At 44.8% G+C, this 19,380-nt stretch overlaps 2 protein-coding genes across 3 annotated transcripts in view; one reads left to right on the top strand and one right to left on the bottom strand.

The window, feature by feature from the left end:
* Positions 1-2,108, bottom strand: part of IFT46 (intraflagellar transport 46) — a 31,430-nt gene extending 29,322 nt beyond the window's left edge. For both annotated transcript variants that reach the window (XM_044997235.1, XM_044997236.1), the window contains exons 1-3: positions 1,793-2,108; positions 846-920; positions 316-412 (exon numbers count right to left, since the gene is read on the bottom strand). In XM_044997235.1, coding sequence (XP_044853170.1) covers positions 316-412; positions 846-920; positions 1,793-1,795 — 175 coding nt within the window. In that variant the 5' untranslated portion in view covers positions 1,796-2,108. The remainder of the gene's footprint in view (positions 1-315; positions 413-845; positions 921-1,792) is intronic.
* A 55-nt stretch (positions 2,109-2,163) lies between these two features.
* ARCN1 (archain 1) lies at positions 2,164-18,641 on the top strand. The gene is made up of 10 exons (XM_044997234.1): positions 2,164-2,307; positions 7,416-7,679; positions 8,587-8,766; positions 9,026-9,231; positions 10,291-10,455; positions 11,672-11,837; positions 13,237-13,384; positions 13,798-13,906; positions 14,891-15,095; positions 16,634-18,641. The coding sequence occupies exons 1-10, from the start codon at positions 2,305-2,307 to the stop codon at positions 16,721-16,723; spliced, it is 1,536 nt and encodes a 511-aa protein (XP_044853169.1). The 5' UTR covers positions 2,164-2,304; the 3' UTR covers positions 16,724-18,641.
* Positions 18,642-19,380: the final 739 nt, after the last annotated feature.

Genomic DNA, 19,380 nt, shown 5'->3' with positions numbered 1-19,380 from the left:
ATGTTCCTAGATGCAGACCTAGATTTCAGTGACAATTGCCATTACCACATCTGATCTCACTAGCTTTTTTGCAACGAGCACATCACATTAATAAAAATGTGCGAATGTATTATATTTTACCAATGAATCTGCTCGTGCTCCAATTTTATGGAGAAGACTTAAATCCCATCAGAGTATCTTTAAGAAAATATAACAACCAAAATCAAGTTGCCAATAGCATACCTGAGATTGCTCAGCACTTTAATTTTAAGGAAAGAGAGAAGCTGTTTTAGTAGGAAAGACAGAAGCAGGATGTGAAGTTAGGCTTTCCCCTACCTAGCTGCCGTGGAGTTGGTGTGTAGATACTGGCAACCTCTTCTGAGTCGTTAATCTCTAGACTCTCATCGTAGGGCTGGTTCTCAACTATTTTGGTCTAAGAACAAACACACACACACACACACGTTCGGAGGAGGCGGTTTCCGGGGAAGAACACTTTCTCTCCCATGTTACTGAGTACGGGCTCTCCCTAGTGAATGACCGCAAAGCGCTTTAAAGATGAAAAGCCTCTTAACTGCTGCCAGTGTTGAGGGTCAGGTCTCCCGCTGGGGGTGCCTCCAGAGCCGGTCCCAGGGCTGCACGTGGGGCATTTAGGGCCCCAGAGGCCCTGCTCGGCCAGGCCCCCACACCCCACTGGAGGGTGGCTCCGCAGGCCCGGGGCTGGCCACCCGCGACTCTGTCACTCCCCACGCGCCCGCCTGCGGCAGCCTCAGGTCCCCGCTCCAGGCACCTTGCGCGGCGCTGACGCGGCCGAGGGCCTCTCCCCAGCGCTGCCGGGCTCCCTCCCCCACACGCTGGCGCTCGGTCACCTGCAGGGCCTCCGCCATGTCCCGGCCTTTCAGGGCGCTGCCCGCCGCCTGGACGCCATCTTCGCCTGGCCCAGCCTGTTACCGTCACCATGGAGATTGGAGAGTCACTCTCGCGAGAACTTGCAGCCCCAGCTCACCGGCTTTCCGGTGACCGGATCGACCCACCCAGAACCACGTCAATAAGTCCCCCCCCCCCGTGTCTATGGTTATGGGAAAGCTTTGAGCAGCGGCCCCTAGTGGTCGAACTGCTTCACGGCAAGAAAAGAGTTGCCGGCACGTGGGGTTTGACTTGGCCAGCCCCACGCACAGCTCCGAGGCAGGCTGGCATGACTCGAGTTCGGGTCGGACTGGCCCCTCCCAACGCAGGATGCAAAGGGCCGAGCGGTTCGCGTTCCAGCTAGATTGGTTTACAGCCCTGCAAACTCCCACCCTCTCAACGCGGGGAGGATAGGAAATGGGCTGCATTGATCTAACATGCCCTAGACGGACTCAGGGCAAAGCAAACCCTTCTAACTCCTCTAGGACTACACGGCAAGGGAGGGGGGGTCTTTCTAGTCTGTCATAACGTGCCGAGTGAACGTCAAACCCTCCATCAGCCTGCCTGAGAAGGAACGTGCTGCAGCGGTGCGAGGGGCAGGGTATTGGAACAAGAGGGTGGGCCAGGTAACATCTTTTACCGAACTAACTTCAGCTGGCGAGCGAGTCCAGCTCTCGGGGTTACGCGGAGCTCTTCTTCAGGCCACCAAGAGCGCCGTGTAAGCTCAAAGCTGGTCTCTCTTACCAACAGCAGTTGGTTCAATAAAAAAAAATATTCCCTCACCCAGCGCGTCTCTGTGGGAAGGCAAAGGCGGGGATCAGGTTTGCTCTAGGTCGGTAGTTTTCAATCCGAGGTCCATGGACGGAGAAAGCAGGGGCAGGACAGACACTCGGGGCAGAAACTCTCTTACCATGCGCAGTCTTCAGACGGACAAGGCCCGGACTGGTCTGTGCTCTAGCTCAAGCTAAACCAAGCTCCCTCCAGCTTCAGTCTGGGGGCACGGAGAAGCCCTCGCTCACTCCCTGGCCTTGGCCACGCACCGCGCCCCGTGGGGCTCGGCTCGCCTGCTGTGGGGCATCTCCCAGACCGGCCGGGGGCCGCGTAAAGACACGTGCTGGACCGCCCCCAGCCCCCAGCGCAGGGGGTAGAAGCAGGTCAGAGAGCGGCCCGAGGCGGGGCCCCACGCGGGGCAGGCAGCGCGAGTCTCCCCGCCTAGGGACACGGCGCTCCGCGGGGCAAGACCTGCGCCCCCTACCGAGGCGGGGGAAGAGCAGGACGCTCCCGCCCCTTGCGTGGCGCCGCTTCCGGCTGGGGACGTGGCTCGGCGCCGCCATCTTGTGGGGCAGCTGGAGGGAGACGCGGCGGCCGCTGCTGGAGCAGCGAGAGACTGAGCGCGCCGGGCCGCACACACGCTCCGCCGCCATGGTAAGGAGCAGGCCGCGTCCCCAGCCTGGCCTCCTGGGTAGCGGGCACTCGGCGTGGCTGGAGCCGGCCGGAGGAGGCTGGGCCGGGGGACACGGGGGGGAGGAGCAGGGCCCAGCCCCGAAATAAAGGGGCACCAGGCCTCTTCGTGCCCTTTCCTAGCGCCTTGCCGCGGGGGCCGCTCCGTGGAAACAGGCCGGGCCCCTCACCCGAGGCCCCGCGCCTCCCCGGCCCGGGAGCCTCCCTACCGGCTTGTCTCGCTGTCGCCGCAGCCGTGGTTCTCAGACCCTCGCATGGGGCCTGGCCCGCCCTGCACCCCGGCAGCGGTGGGTGCCCTTCCCCGGTACAGACCGCGATCTCTACGTGTTCTTTGCACGGATCCGGGACATGCTGCCGTGCTTGCACCTGGGGCTGGTCCTCAGAGGAAAACGGGGCCTAGGTACACCTGTGCCCCCTTGCAAAGCAGCCTTCTCCTGCAGGGTTCCCAGACCTTCCTGGGACCAGCCCCACTGGAACAGAGTGTCTTGGGGGCACTTTGCCTCCTGTTCTGCATTGTGCAGACCTCCACTCCCATTCTTCATCACATAAGACCTCTGCAGCAACGACAGCAGCTGCTTACAAGGAAAATGAAACTAGTATGGTTTGGACCTCAGTCTAATTTGACAGCTGAAACAAGGGGAACCAGTGACCAGCAAGTGCCTGTGGCCTGGAGTTTGACAACTTCTGGTTGGAGCACAGGGTTTGGAGTCAGGACCTTTGTAGTCTTCTTCCTATTGCTGTCTCTCAGAGTGAACGTTGGCATTCTATTTTGCCTCTATATGTTTGTTTCCCCATCTATAATCCGGGACTAATGATACTGATATGAGAGAACTGAATATTGAGTAAAGCAGTTAGCACTTTTCAACTATGAAATCTATAGAAATGCAAAATATTGCACCCTGCAATACATGAGACAAATGGAATGTGTGTATATATGCATGTATAAGATCATGACTGTACATACATTTGATTAAAATTGGCTGTTTGAATTACAGTATTATCATATATGCTTTTTTTTAAAGTACTGTACAGGCAATAGCAACCCTGTGATGTAGATGATATCTCAGTTTTAGGTTGGTAAGTAGTTAAGTGGTTTGCACAAAATCACATGAATCAATGATAGGTCTGGGAAAATAATTCATTTGTCCTTACAATCCTGTTCTGACCTCAGATCCCCATCCTTATAGAAAATGCACTTATGTTGGTTTCTTTATATAGTCCATGGCCAAGGTTTTCAAAACTAAACACTGACTTTGAGTGCCCAACTGGGGGTACCTTATTTTCAGAGAGTGGTTATTTCGCACTTTCTGAAAATCAGGTTCCTTTAAGCCATGGCAAATTGGGCATGCAGAATTACTAGTCCCTTAGTTTAATGTTAATCCAGAGTTTGTACAAACATGTAAGAAGAGCTATATGATCTATACACGAACATCGATCTATACAAATTGTTATCCATCTTGCTTCATGCAGGGGATTTGAAACTGATATGCAATTATTTTATTCTCTTTTTATGAACTCAGGTATTGTAGTTCTTTGTATTGTAAAGAGGTTAGCTTGGCTCCTAATTGCAGTAAATTACTTTTAACTCTCCTTCCTTTGTAGTAGCATGACTTGTACACAGTTTCAAGCATGTGGTTTTTGGGGCCAAAGATAGTGTAATTTGCTTACATTGCTCAATAAATTAGTAAATGGATTTAAAACAGCGTCATACCCTATTGGAGGTGGTGAAACAACTTGGATTTGATCAGAGAAAATTTTTTTAATTACAACCTGTTAAGTGAACTAGAGGAAAATTTGACAAGTCATGACAATCTAGCAAGCAAAGTGCAGTATGAGATAATGTACACAAAAGGACAGCTTAATTTAAAAGGAGTAACTTTTGGGATTGCTCCTTTGAATAACTGTTCTTCCCTCAAGCTATTTTTGTGATCTTTGAATTTAGTGGGGAAAAATATTTGTACTAAGGGCAAAAAAAAATTGAAGTAATTTGAACCTTTTCTTAGTAAGCAAAATGTGTATTGCATCAAAATCAAGTGCTGTATAACTTAATCCCTGTTTTAGGTTCATAGATAGTATCAGATCCTTTCTACTCAAATATCGGGTAGTGACTGAGTATTAGTTTGATATAATTTTTCACTATTCACGTTTCACAGTTCCTGCTACAAGGAGTTGCTTTGCTATCACCTTTTATTGCTGGAAAAATGCTGTACTTAATTTAGTGAAGCTAAGAACAATGTACTTCTAAAACAAAAGTTGCAAACCAAGAATACCTAGTTTAACTTTTGTCCTCTATCCAAAGGAGTTAATTGTTTGCATAGCACAATAGGGATTTTAAGTACCTTTAAAAAGGCTTATCCCTTGCTTTCACAAATTAATAGTCTGAAAAGAATTGTTATGGCGGGTTAAAAAATTCTTACTTTTTTTAATGTGGTGTGTGTGTAATGTGCTCTCTCCACCCAGAAGATACTGTCCTCTCAGTAACAAAATTGTCAATTAATAAATGGACCCATCCTTTTAAAACCTAGTTGAATATTCAAGTGGCACATTTGCAGTATTAGTTAAATCTAATCAAAGAAATCCAAACAACTGAATCTGAGGTTTGCTAATGTATTCTGTCTTTAAGTTACAAACAAGATTTGCAAGCTGCCATATGTAGCTTTGCTTATAGATAGGAATTTCTTGAAATACTTTATCTAGTAGCCTTAGATTACTCAGATCACTGGGACATTTAATATTGTAAAACAGTATTTTCATACTCTGGATCCTTGCAGAGTAGAGACTGAGGATGCTGTTAACTTTTCTGAATCTCCTCTCTTGACACGCTTATCAAAGTACTAGCTGCATCAAATCAACACTAACAGGCCAATGTCCAAAGCCACATGGTGTGACTGATCAGTGGAATATGCTCAAACCTGACACGTGCCATTTTTACTGTCCTATAAGCTGTTCTGTTTGGGTTGTCAGTGATTGGGATGAAGCAATGACACATCATCAGTCTTTGCTTCCAAAGTGGTAGCTCTTGAGTCAGAGGCATAGTGTCAGTTACAGGATCTGTGGTACCTTATAAGCATGGAATAACCTGTGACTACTCCCTTAGGTAAACTTATGTTAAATGCCTGTACAGTTTAAAGGCCTGTTACGAATATTAAGGCTGTCTTATTTAGTGTAACCTCATGATTTCTTTTGTGTGTGTGTTTACTGTCTCATTCAAGTGATAGTCAGTCAGACTTGGCCATCCTAGGAAGGTTGAATGCTGTAAAAGTTTCGTTATTACAATCCTGTTCTTGCTTTCCATTCACAATCCTTTGCTTCATCTGATGGGAGCTCCCATCTCCACAAAGGCTGCCAGTCCCTCATACAGAAGTGCCCCTTTAAAGAGGGGCATTACCTGTGAGTGATGCAGTAAGTATGCTTGGTGCAGCTGGACTGTCCAGCACCATGCTCTGAGTCCCTACTAGGCAATGGTTGGAGCCTGAGGCTCACTTCTAACCTGTCCATACCATGGACTTGCATTACTCTCTGAGTTGTTGGACTAATGTAAGGACATTGCTGTCTGGATGGCATATAATCGGTTTAATCAAGGCATCCAAGCATTATGTCCACTATGAGTGGCTTGTACAATGTGTGGTTATGAGCATATTTTGGCAAAGGGTCTTAAATTTCTGTATTGGATAATTGCAGTATTTGCTTAACTAACAAAGAGCTCGAAATAAAGAAGCAATGGTTGAGTCTTTATGAGACTTCAACAGAATCTGCCTTGTATGGCCAAACAATTCAATTAAGAAGTTACGGTAATCTTTTTCCAGTAGAAAAAAATTATTTGATAGGAAGTTGCAGGAGACTGATAGAACTATAAGAGATAAATTTGCATCTGTCTCACTACTTTTGAATTTCAGTAGTGTGATAACATCTCTGAAAAGCCCAAGAGATGCTCAATGAACAGTAATTAATATGTTTAATATTTTATTAGCATAAATATGTTATCAATTGACTTTTTAAAGGGGTACTGTGAAAAGAAAAATTAAATTTAAAAGCATTCCCTCATTTGTTCTTAATGTTTATATTAAAATAGAATTTAAAACAATTCTACCTTACTTTTCAGTATCTTTGCCTTTGGATTACTTTTTGCGCGTTGCTCAGTTTGGACAATAAAACTTGGCTTGTCAGTTTCATGATACCATTCAGAGCTCTGTGTTTGTTCTACTACAACTACACAATGTTCAGGTGTGAATTTCCAGTACAACCTGGGAATATCATTTAAAAAAAAATCAAGTTTGATGAAAAGAATCTTCAAAAGAAATCTCATTAAATCCTTTCTGTTGATAGTAGATATGGTAAAAAATATTATAATTTTCCTCAAAGGCTAAATTTTGGGCCTAAACTCCATAACCGTCCCTTTTAAACAAGCTTATCTATGAAACAGGTAGCAGCATTTTAATAATGGCCAAAGCACTTTGAAGGCATTGCAAGAGGTTAATGTTTTAGTAGCTGTGTTCTGACACTTGCCCTTCCCATTGGCAAGTGATCTTTTGGTGTGACTGAACTATTAGTAACCTCACTGAAGAAAATGTTAATGAAGTATGTAACTTACTTTGTTACTCTAGCAAGTAGCATTTGAGATCCTTTTTTGTGTGCTTATGCTTTATTAAGTCAATCTGAAAGATTTGTTCAGAACACTTCTGCGATTTTACTGTACCCTACCTCTGTGTTAAAACTAGTCTGTGAATTCAGGTTAGTTAGCTATGTCAGCTCTGAACAGAGTGACATGAATTAGTTGGATTTGGGGGATGGGAGCAGCATCAAAAACAGAAATGGGTCTCCCCTACAAGAGTTCTGTTCTCCATGCTAAGAGGAAGCATGGATGAAAAATGTACATGTTCATGTAAATGTTTTTTATTTATCACTAATTATGCTAGGCACTATACAGATGAGCATGAATATATGGTCTCTGACCAAAGAGTTTCACCTACATAGACAATTAACATTATCTCAAAGGTTTTGTGAGACTGTCTAGTCTCAGAAAATCTGTTTGCTTGATGAATGAAACTAACCACTGCTTGTATTCCCCATAGGTGCTCTTGGCGGCAGCCGTCTGCACAAAGGCAGGGAAGGCCATAGTTTCTCGGCAGTTCGTGGAGATGACTCGAACCCGCATTGAGGGGCTGCTGGCAGCCTTCCCCAAACTTATGAACACTGGGAAACAACACACATTTGTGGAGACAGAGAGTGTGCGATATGTATATCAGCCAATGGAGAAGCTGTATATGGTATTGATCACCACCAAAAACAGCAATATCCTGGAAGACCTAGAAACACTCCGGCTATTCTCTAGAGTGGTAAGACTTTATTCCAAGCTTAGTTAATACAAAATTCAGATGATCTTGTCCCGAAACAGTGATGTTACAAAGTGCTGTATTGGAGAGCTATTACTGCTGTATCTACTGCCTCATAACAGAATCTGATTTCCTATGGTCCATTAGTGACCTGGAAGTAGTCATTGAGTCTCATCCCATAAGCTTCTGCGCTATTCCTTGACTGAGGCCCATATTGATTTGAGTTACTGAGATTTAAACCAAAACAGCCCAATCCTTCAGTAAATTGACTATTTGTTAACAATTATGTAGTGCTGTAAACAAAACCTTAGTACCAGTTGTACAAAATAAATAAGTAGAGTGGATTTAATTCACTGTATGCAATTGCTATAGTAGTAATCCTACTGTAAAAATCTATCTGCATATGTATTCATAGTATTGTCTATATAAAGCTTTGTCTGTCAGCCAAAAACAGTCAGGGGAACTCCTGGAAATCACAGCTTGGTATCTGCTGCCAGTTCAGCCTTTTATTGTTAAAACGTAGCTCAAATAGAATATTATATTTAAAGTTAGTCTTAAAAATGCATGCTTTAATAGTGACACTCAATCTGCCTATTAAGCATGGGAAAAAACGACTGGTTAATGGCTTTAAATAGATAGCATTGGGGTGGCATTTTGGGGCCAAGTGAGGCTTGGAGGATCACAGAAGTGATACCTTTGGTTGAAATTAACCCCAGTGAAGATCCTACACGAGGCCTCAGCACCTCTTAAGTCTCACACCATCAAAATAGAATGTAAGTAGTGCATAGGCCTTCTGCTAAATCTCTGCACAAGGGTGAATTCACCCTGTACGTGTGGTAGGAGGGTTAGCTGAGGTAGTCATCTTCTCTTCCTCTGCAGAGACTCTTCTTTAATTATTCTCCCTAACCAGATTCCCGAATATTGCCGAGCTCTGGAGGAGAACGAGATCTCTGAGCACTGCTTTGACCTGATTTTTGCCTTTGATGAAATTGTTGCCCTGGGCTACCGTGAGAACGTAAACCTGGCACAAATTCGGACCTTCACAGAGATGGACTCACATGAAGAGAAGGTGTTCCGAGCAGTCAGAGAGGTGAGGCAGAGCCATTCCATGTCTTAGTTGTTGGAAACGAAATAGTCTGTCGTGTATCCAGGAATTACTGCTTTTTGTACTGTGAAGTTGCTGTTTGTTCCAAGTTTGATCATAACCCTTAATTCTTCAGTGATCAAATTTATTTTAACATTTTGTAAACAACCTGTCCTGCCTTCATCTCCTCTTTCTCTCATTGATTAATGCATGGAATAGATCCAAGTCTTAAAGGTCTAGTCAGTCTCTGATCTTTTTCCTCTAGACTCAAGAGCGTGAGGCAAAGGCTGAAATGCGCCGTAAAGCCAAGGAGTTGCAGCAGGCCCGAAGGGATGCAGAGAGACAGGGCAAAAAAGCACCAGGCTTTGGTGGATTTGGCAGCTCGGCTGTGTCTGGGGGTACAACTGCGGCCATGATCACAGAGACCATTATTGAAACAGAGAAGCCCAAAGTGGCACCAGCACCAGCCAGGTATGAGACCGGTTCAGGTACACTAGAGCCCTGCCCGGGACTAGTGTAGATCCCTGCAGCAGGACTGGGGTCCTGCAGTATCCGTCGCTGTAATAGCAGAAGCGGGATTTAAATGGTCCGGTGCAGGGCTCTAAGATAGACCATGTCCATCAGCAAGGGAAAAGATATTGTGGACTGTTTGTTAAAATGAAAGAGTCCAGTTTTAGGTTGTCCTGCTGATTAACTGCTTTGCTAGACAAGTGAAATTAAATGATATAGAGGGATGTTAAAAAAATGCACCTAATGTGTAAGTAAGGTACCCGTGGACAGTGTGTGTGTGCTAGTGCTCTCTACTACCTCGTACATATGTCAGTTTCTTCTTCTAGCTAAGTTAGAGCTTTTCTACCAGCTATTGTGTATTTTGGATGTTTTGAGCTTTCACTTTACCTCATGATTCTGCATGTTTGCAGCTTTCTAGTAATCATGGTGCTTCTATGCATGCGGCTGCTGAGTGGAATAAAGATGCTGGAGACTCCCACTGGGTTGTTTTAAAACAGTACTGATAATTTTCGTAAAGCAGAAACCTCTCTTCTGAACTTGAGTGGATCTGTACTTGTTGTTCTTCTAACAGCCTAAATTGCTGCCCATGCCTGTCGCAGCCATCACATGCTCTCTAGACGGCCCTTTTTATTTATAGGAGTTGTTGTGGCACTCACCACTACAGTATCTAAGTGCCTCATATACATTAAAGAATCTAACCAGACAGATAGATCTGTGAGGCAGGACAGTATGATTTATCCCCAGTTTACAGATGAGGAACTGAGGTCTGGATTAAATGACTTGCCTAAGGTCACAGAGCAATTGGCAGTGCTGGGAACAGAATCCAGATTTCCTAAGTCCCAGTTCAGTACCTTACTCACAAGACTATCCTTTCTCTTAACGTGTCTTGAAAAGGGCTCAAAAAGTAAAAGCTGCGATGCTGGAATGGTCTAATTGTAATAATGTGAAAAAACTGTGGAAAGATTGTATCTGCTACCATAGTTGTTGGATAGATGCTTACATCTTATTTTTGTTCTTTAGACCATCAGGTCCCAGTAAGGCTTTGAAGCTTGGAGCTAAAGGGAAGGAGGTGGACAACTTTGTGGACAAGCTGAAATCAGAAGGAGAAAATATCATGACCTCTTCTGTAGGCAAGCGCTCCTCAGAGGCAGCCAAGGTTCTCGCTCCACCCATTAACATGGAGAGGTGGGTATTGTCCTGGGCTGTAAGAGGATGCTCTTTTCAGTGTGACTGCAGACTCCAGTGATGGCTTCTAGCTCCGTCAGAGCTCTTCACTTTATTTTATAACATGGATTTCTTCCCACCATTCGGTTCTTACACGCTGGCCTTTAGCTCTTGTGTAAGATTTTCAAGCGGCTCTGAATTCATTTAGGCAAAGTCCCATTTTCAAAAGTGACTTCGGTGGTTAGGAGCCTAAATCTCATTGAAAGCTATCGGGACTCATGCTCTTAAGTCATTTAGGTGATTTGGAAATTTTACCCCTCTGCTTCTGAATTTTTATTTCAAATATTCAGCCTAATTTTTCCCTTTCTCCCAATACTCTTATTTCCTGGTGTCTGCATCCTTCAGATACTTTGAGACAGCTATCTTCCCACCTTCCCCATCTGCTGTTAGTCAAGCTATACAGAGTTTTTAATAGTTCTTCATACTTCCATTCCTCTGACTCTTTAACTATTTTTGTTGCTTTTGTCTGGGACTTTTCAGTTTGTCAGCAGATACCAAGTATTGAGGTGGCTGGATCAGAAATCTGCTTTCCCTGCTCTGAGTGTTGGTGCAGTCTTGAAGAGTTCCTGACTAATTGCCAGTTAGAGTACATGTATGCAAATTTCCAGTTTTCCGTGCTGGAGCACAGAGCCATCTGCTCCCATTAGAGACAACATTATACCAGTTTTATGAGGTTAAGTGAAAAATATGACCAGGGCTGCCCTCCTTTCTAGACAAGTTTTCATATTGCCTACATGTTTTCTATTCTGTACTGAATAGAATAGCTTGGCAGAGCCGTACATAAACTCACTTAGTGTCTTTTGAAGCACCAAAGGTGTCCATTTGTTTTTAAGGTAAAATGTAGAATTCCTCCCACTGCTTAGCTCTTTCTTTTGAAAACTGCCTGAGCTTTCTGCAGAAGAAGAGCCAGGGTTCTGTATTTGGGCTCTCATCTGTTCAAGACTTATACCACACTCAGGTGATTCTAGTGTCTTCTGTGTGAATCTGTTTCGAGCAGAAGAGTATGTTTCCATAATTCTATTCTGCACCACTCTGAGTCATTCTTTTTATGACAACATCCTCTTGGGCACCCTTTTAAAAACTTAGTTTGTCCCTGTCAGATCTTAAAAGGAGGAAACAACTATCTTGCCTGTCAAACCAGGCATTTGGTGTGTATTGGGCTTTCTTTTCTGTGCAGTGTGCATATGAAAATCGAGGAGAAGATTTCCTTGACTTGTGGCCGTGATGGTGGGTTACAGAACATGGAGCTGCACGGCATGATCATGCTGAGGATCTTAGATGAAAAGTTTGCCCGGATTCGGCTCCATGTAGAAAATGAAGACAAGAAGGGGGTACAGCTACAGGTAAGGCCGGCTGATGGTCCTGGCTTCCGTACATGCTTCTGTCATGGATGGTAGCAGCACTGTAATGTATATTTTTATCCAAGTTCTCCCAATAGATATAGTGGAAAATAGTGCACAGTTACAGTAAATATTAGTGCAGCACAAATAAAGGGCTAAATCTCATGCTCAAAAGACTCAAGTTAACTTGAAAATACAGTTTCTTACACTTATCATGCTCCCACAACCTTATCTATCCCATGATGAACATTGACGCACACTTGATTTCACTTGGACTTTGCAACAGTCCCACTGTGTTGCTTGACACTAGTTATACCATGAGAGCTTCCTTTGTAAGGAAGAGAATGTTTATAGCCAGTTACTCTCAGCCAATGAAGAAAGATTTAATCAACGAGAAAACTGCTTATTCTCCCAGTTACTTTTGCTGTTGTCATTGCTCTTAATATCAGAGACAGTCTCTAGAACCACGGCTTTTGGGTTATAGTCAGTACTGTAAACTCAGACTGTCACATGTTCGACCTTTCCTCTCTCCATGTGATTCCATGTGCTTGCTGAGCCCTGAAGATTTCCCCACTTTATATGCCCTGTGTCATGGCCACCATTACAACGCCTACAAACTAGGTAGTGCTGCTGCTTAATTGGTCAGAGGGCCTTGTGTTTAGTGATGGAAGTCCTTATCACTTTCCCAGGGGCTGAGAATTCTTCCTAAACACTCCAGCACCTGCTGCTCCAGGAAGAGTCAGGTGGCAGTGTCAGCTTCTCTCTCTCCAATACAACTTAGATGCCAATCACCAAAAAATGGCTTTGCTGAAATAGCTGCTCACATCTGTTGCTGTAATATAATAAATTCATTCTTTATAATCCAAGTGTTAATTTTCCCTATTTAGATGGTTTAACTTTTGCATTTATCTGAATTTGGTCAGGAAAACAGTTTCACTGGTTTCTAGTCTGTTCCAAGTTGCAGAAGACTGCAAACACGGCAGGGGGCTGTTCTTTTGTTTGTGAAAAATAAATTCAAATTGAAACTTATTTTTAAGTGGAAATATTCCTGCAGATCTCAAGCTTCATTAAAACTTATTTTTAAAAACCTAAATGTCAGCCCCAGTTTATCTGCCAGAATCCCTTTTAAACAGAAAGCATTGGAGGAACGGAGAAATAGGCCAAATGAAACTTTTTGGTAAACTGGTCTTCTCTTTCTTGGAGCGAACTCTGGATTGCCAAGCAACCGTAATCCTGTAGCACTTTGAAGTCAGCAGTTTTCCCTGGCAAAGGTATTCATGTGTGGTCAGGAGCACCTCACAAGAAACAGTATTACCTAGACACATTTGTGCTGTCTATTGAGTTAAAACTAAAACAATGAACAGTTTACCCAGTCTGTGTCTTCCCGTCTCCTTCATTTCAGACTCACCCAAATGTGGACAAGAAACTTTTTACTGCTGAATCTCTGATTGGCTTGAAGAACCCAGAGAAATCATTCCCTATTAACAGTGATGTTGGGGTGCTGAAATGGAGGTTGCAGACCACAGAAGAGTCTTTCATTCCACTGACAAGTGAGTGCAAACATGCATGTGGCATTCTTCAGGTAGGATACTGGAGCCTGGGCTGAAGAAGCTGTGACTGGTCTTGGATAGGAAATGACAGCCCATCTGCTACAGCAGGCTCTGCCTTCAGCAGAATGTTTTACTCTTTGATCTTATCCAAGGGAAGAAACGATTTTAGTGCCTCTTCCCTCTGTAACAATCACTTTAGCCAGTCAATAGCTATTTTCAGTAATGCTAGATAATACTGAGTGTCTTGCTCTGGAACTCACTCAAGTGGGCTGGCATCTCTTGGGTGAGATTGTTATTGATGACTATTCCTCCTTCATTCAGTGCCCTCCTGCATTTTTCTAAGTATGTCTTTCTCAGAGGCCTGTTCTGTAAAACAAAGTAACATGATCCAATGTGCGCTTTTTTGCCCTTAGTTAACTGCTGGCCATCGGAAAGTGGGAATGGTTGTGACGTTAACATTGAATATGAGCTGCAAGAGGAGAGCCTAGAACTGAATGATGTGGTCATCACAATCCCATTGCCGTAAGTAGGATTTGGGGATGGGGATGGGGTCAGCAAGTACCTGTAAATATCCTGTAGGTTATTTCCCTTTCCAGCAATCATGGAGGTAGCATAGGAGGGGGCAGCATTCATGTGAAATGCATGTGTCTGCTGTAAATCCAGTGCTGTCTTGTTCCCCCACCTGAGGAGCTGAGACTGCCTCTCTTACACTTTGCGGACTGACTGTTCTCCCTCCCTCACCCATGATTAGGGCCCTACCAAATTCATGGTTCATTTTGGTCAATTTCACAGTCATAGGATTTAAAAAATGGTAAATGTCATGATTTCAGCTATTTAAATCTGAAATTTCACAGTGTTGTAATTGTAAGGATCCTGAGTTGTAGGGGGAGTGGTCACAAGGTTATTGTAGAGGGGTGTTGCGGTACTGCTACCCTTACTTCTGCGCTGCTGCTAGCAGCAGCACTGCGTTCAGAGCTGGGCAGATGCAGAGCAGTAGCTGTTGACCAGGTGCCCAGATATGAAGGCAGAGCTGCCACCAGCAGCAACACAGAAATAAGGGTGGCATGGTGTGGTATTGCCACCTTTACTTCTGCGCTGCTGGAAGAGGCACTGCCTTCAGAGCTGGGTGCCCGGCCAACAGCTGCCACACTCTGGCCACCCAGCTCTAAAGTCAGCACAGAAGTAAGGGTGGCAATACTGTGACCCCCTAAAATAACCTTGTGAACTCCCTTTTGGGTCAGGACCCCCAAATTGAGAAACGCTGGTTTCCCCCATGAAATCTGTATAGTATAGGGTAAAAGCGCACACAAAACAATGATTTCACGGGGGGAGATCAGATTTCATGGTCCGTGATGCGTTTTTCATGGCCGTGAATTTGGTGGGGCTCTACCCGTGGCTCTTGGAGGGCTTTTAGGAGGTGAGCTGTCCTCTTTGGGGCTGTTACAAGTGTGTCTTTAACCTGTGTTCAAATGAGGTAATGAGCAGCTCCTTATTGCCCTGCTGTAGGTCCAGTGTTGGCGCCCCAGTGATTGGAGAGATTGATGGGGAGTATCGCCATGACAGCCGGAGGAATCTCCTTGAATGGTGCCTGCCAGTGATAGATGCCAAAAACAAGAGTGGCAGCCTGGAGTTCAGCATAGCCGGGCAGCCCAATGACTTCTTCCCGGTGCAAGTCTCCTTCATCTCCAAAAAGAATTACTGCAACATACAGGTATGGTCACCCCCAACTTCTTATGGGTCCTGGTGCAGAGCTTGAGAGGTTCTGCCTAGAAGCCCAATGCACTGCAGTCCTCGGAATGAACAGGCACACTAATTGTTTTGTGGATAGGTGCCCGGCTCTGCATTCGTAGCGCCCACTCAGCTGTGTCACTGATACTCCTGGAGACTGTCCAGCCCTGGCTTCCCTTTGCTCTGCCACACGCTCTGTGTCACCATCCTCTTCTCAGATAGTTTCTCTTCTTAATCTTTTTCTGCTGGATCTTCCCCAAGAGCAGCCTCTTCATTTTATATTGCTGCAGTTCCCACTCTCACCTTGCAAGTTGCATGGAGAATACCCTTCCTTCAGCCCAGTGCATTATTCCCACCTGGCGCTGCTGAAAGAGTAGGCAGCAGTAATGAGGATGGCTTGTGCTGGGATTTCTCAGATCTCTCAAGCTAGGGAGGTGTGGCTAGATTAGTACTAAATGGGAATCGTCCATGAAATGGTTAAGCACTGCCTGAAGTGGTTGTGGTGAATCTACACCATTTGCACTGCTGCAATAGATGCGAGTGTAAATTTAGCAGGTGTGGTGAAGACACACTAAATCAATGAGAGAGCACTCTCCCATCAATTTGTGTACGTAAGGGAAGTTGATGGGAGATGCTCTCCTGTCGACACAGTGCAGTGTAGCTACCATGGTAAGTGGATCTAACTATGTCGACTTCAGTTATGTTGTTCACGTAACTGAAGTTGTGTAAGTTAGATCGATTTACCGCAGTAGTGTAGACCAGCCCTCTGTAAGTGCACACAGCCTGATGCTAGGGGCATTATGCTGCCATCTCCTTCAGAAGAGACAAAGTTCCTAGGCACCTGTGTTAAAGCTGTTTTTCATGAGCTGGGGCATTAATGCTCGTATCCTGGCTAAATTCCATCTCAGATAATTCCACTCAGCTTTTCTAAAACTTGCCCTGCAATTTCAGTTGGATCTGAATTTCTTCCTCAGTGCCTCTCATAAGCATTAGTCACACTTGTCCTCATGAGATGGTGGCAAAAGCAATCCATCTATCTCAGTGTTTGAGAAGTGTTCTGGGGTGGAAGGCGAAGGATGATAGATCAGCTGAAGCAAATGAAAATTCCCTTTGTCTTAGTGTGAAGACTTGTTTGGGTGGGGTAAACAGCCACAGGATGGGGAACCGAAGGCTACTTATCCACCTGCCTGGTCAAAATGAGCAGCAGCAGTGTGACCTTTCTCCACCTTGAACCTTAACCAGAAGCCACAGTTCAGTTCAGTTCTCTCCAGGGTGCTCTGAGCAGAAACCCAGTTGTTACCGTAAATGAAGTAACTGGATTGTTGTCCTCTAGGGACAGCTGAGAACTAAACTCTTCTTACTTAGGCTCTCAAGCTGAAGTTGACCTTGTGGCTCAGAGATGATGTGCTCAGCTACCCCAATCCCTTTGTTGTCCTGGTTTGAATTGAAAAATCTCTGTTTAATTGTGTTTTGGAAGTAGAATATCAAATGCTGAACTAACTGTGTGTATTATCTCCACAGGTTACCAAAGTGACCCAGGTAGATGGGAACAGCCCTGTAAGGTTTTCCACTGAGACCACGTTCTTGGTGGACAAATACGAAATCCTGTAACGCCAGAAGCAGGGAATAACAAATGAATTTTTTAAATTAAAAGAAAAAAAGGCTGAAGTTTATTCTGAATGTCTGGAACGCCGCAGCCCTCTCTCTGCTAGGACACACGGTTCTGTCTGCCCAGCTGCAGTGTTTCTGGATCACGGGCATTCTTTGGCAGAGAATTGACATGATCATATGGGGGAAAGGCTGCTAATTTCTTTGGCAGATTTTACCGGCCAGCAGTAAAGCAGGATCTCCATTGAGAAACCCTGGCTTTGATACCTCCCCTTCCTCTCTCCCACAAAGCTGGCTACTTAGCTCAGTCCCACAATGAAACTACACCTCATTCTCTTCCTTTTTAGTATATCAAGAGTTCTCTTTCTTTTGTTTTGATTGTTGCCATTTTAACTTATCCCCTGCCTCCAGCCCTTGTTTCCATGGATTCAAATATGCATTAAAATATTCTATACATGGGCATTATGCCTTCTGGATCCCTTTCTCTTGGGAATGGAATAAGCTGATCGGACTAGACCTCAGTTTTAAAGCTGAGATTTTGGGTGGTTGTAGTAAACCTGTTCCTCTCCTTTGCCTGTACTCCTGACTTGCCGCCTGTTCAGCTCTGCTTCTCAGTGATGGACCTGCACTTGGGCCAGCTCCCACAGTGAGCCCATGTGCCCTTGGTGTGAGTTAGAGCAGAGTTGTCTCCCAGCTGGCAGAGAGAATGCAGCCTCTGAATTGACTGGTTCCAACTGCAGGAGGGGGAGCACCTGGAAGTACTCACTTTTGCTGGAATTTCCTGTCACTGTTTGGTGTAGCCCCTAGGCCAGATTTATACAATTATTTTGCCTGGTTTAAGTTAACAATCTTTGGAGCCTTTCTTGATCCATTTGAATCTCCCCCAGTAAATTGAGCCCTCATACCTGCCAGTATACATCTTAGCCCTTCCTAGCTGCAGCTTGTAAAAGGGTATGGAACCTGCCTTGTTCAGCCCCATAAACAGATCTGAATTACTCTGACACATTCATGCTTGCATAAGCCTGCATGGGCCTGCATAAGAGCAGAGGAGATTGATCCTGTTGGCACTTATTGATGGAGTAGGAGAAAGGAAGCCTGGGTTGCAGCACAGAGATTTCAGGTAAAAGTCAAATGTACTGTAGTGCTTCTAAGTTTGCCCTGTGGTGTGAGGGCTGCACACAGCCACACTCCCTTGCACCACAGAAAAGGTGTTTCCTTTCTGACTAGGCTGGAATAGCATTGCCTACCGCATCCTCACTTAAAACACTTCTCTCTTACTTTCTTTAGAACCATTTTTTATGACATTGGGTGGTGGTCTCAGCCTGACTGCATCTGAGCTGTGCCTGGCTGATCACACAACTTCAACAAGGAACCTTGCTAACAACCATTGTAGCAAGGCCTCATGGTTCTGTCCAAACATAACTATTTCGCTGGTTTGTGGGTGACAGGAAATGAAGTTTCTTGCTCATGGAAGTCCCAGAAACTTGTGCACTGTGCTCCAACGGGAGAACACCTGTTTGAGACTAAGTGCACACCAGTGCTTGTAGGGTCATCTGCCAAAGAAGTTAGCTGTCTCTCCCCTGTTCCCTGAAATGCATCAGTGAGGAAGCGTAACTCCAGTTCTTTCCATGTGAGGGTGATATGTTCTGGGGGAGTGGAAGCAAATCCTGTCCTGTAGTTAAGTAGACTATGAATCTTAATTCAGTTGTGTTCAAGAGTTGCTTGTCTGTATGATTTTAAAATGGAGTCAAGTTTAGTTTCAAACATCAAAGGAGCATTTTTCTTAAATTACTTTGGGGGTAATATTTAAAAAAAAAAATTTTGTAACCCTGTATAATAATGACTTAGGGAATAGAACACATTCCAGTGTACACAAAGAATACAAATTCTTTAATCAAATAAAGAGTATTATAAAAAGCAATCAGCCGAGGCTTTGGCCTATTCATGTGCTGGAATGGCACAGCTTTGATTTGTTCACAACACACTATGGGAGGCAGGGGGAGCCAATAATATCAGAAATAGTGACCACAGCTCCATGGAGTTCATTGGAATAATCAGGATTGGGACAGCTCATGGGCAAGAGTTGTCTGTCGTCTTTTAAAAAAAACCAGTAAAAATGACTGAAACTTCCTGAAGGATTTTTGCGCTCATTAAATCTTTCCAGGTTGCATTTTGCTGGATGACCACTTCCCTGTAACAAACACTTTCCAGACTGTTTCTTGCCATATGTTATGTGCAGAATCACATCCAGCAGTGTCTGCTAGCTCTACTATGTAGGTATGACCTGGATGACTTGAGAGAGGCCATGGCAATTACTCTGTGTAGGTCTTGAGCCTCTTATTCCAATCAAGAAGTACTAAACCTGGAAAGGGGGCTGGGAGAGTATTTGTTAGTGAATACATTTACAGTACGACTGAAATAAATTAAGAGGACTCAGGTATTTTAATGTTGGGTTAAGCGGATATGGAGACCCTTTAGCAGGTGCCTAACAGCTCTAGCAACAGTTACGTTGCCTTCCAGCTAAGCCTTGGTCTCCTGTAGGCATGGAGCCCCCCTGCCCTAAAAACCTGTAGCTGAATATTTTTAAAACACAGCGTCTCCGTAGACTCCAGTAACAAAGGCAGCCCATGACCAATGGCTGCAGGTTGGGGGCGGAGGGT

This window comes from Mauremys mutica, chromosome 22 (assembly GCF_020497125.1).
Source record: "Mauremys mutica isolate MM-2020 ecotype Southern chromosome 22, ASM2049712v1, whole genome shotgun sequence".
NCBI classification, from domain to species: domain Eukaryota; kingdom Metazoa; phylum Chordata; order Testudines; family Geoemydidae; genus Mauremys; species Mauremys mutica.
The sequence above is the reverse complement of the archived record's forward strand: the minus strand, read 5'-3'. Positions and strand labels throughout refer to the sequence as shown.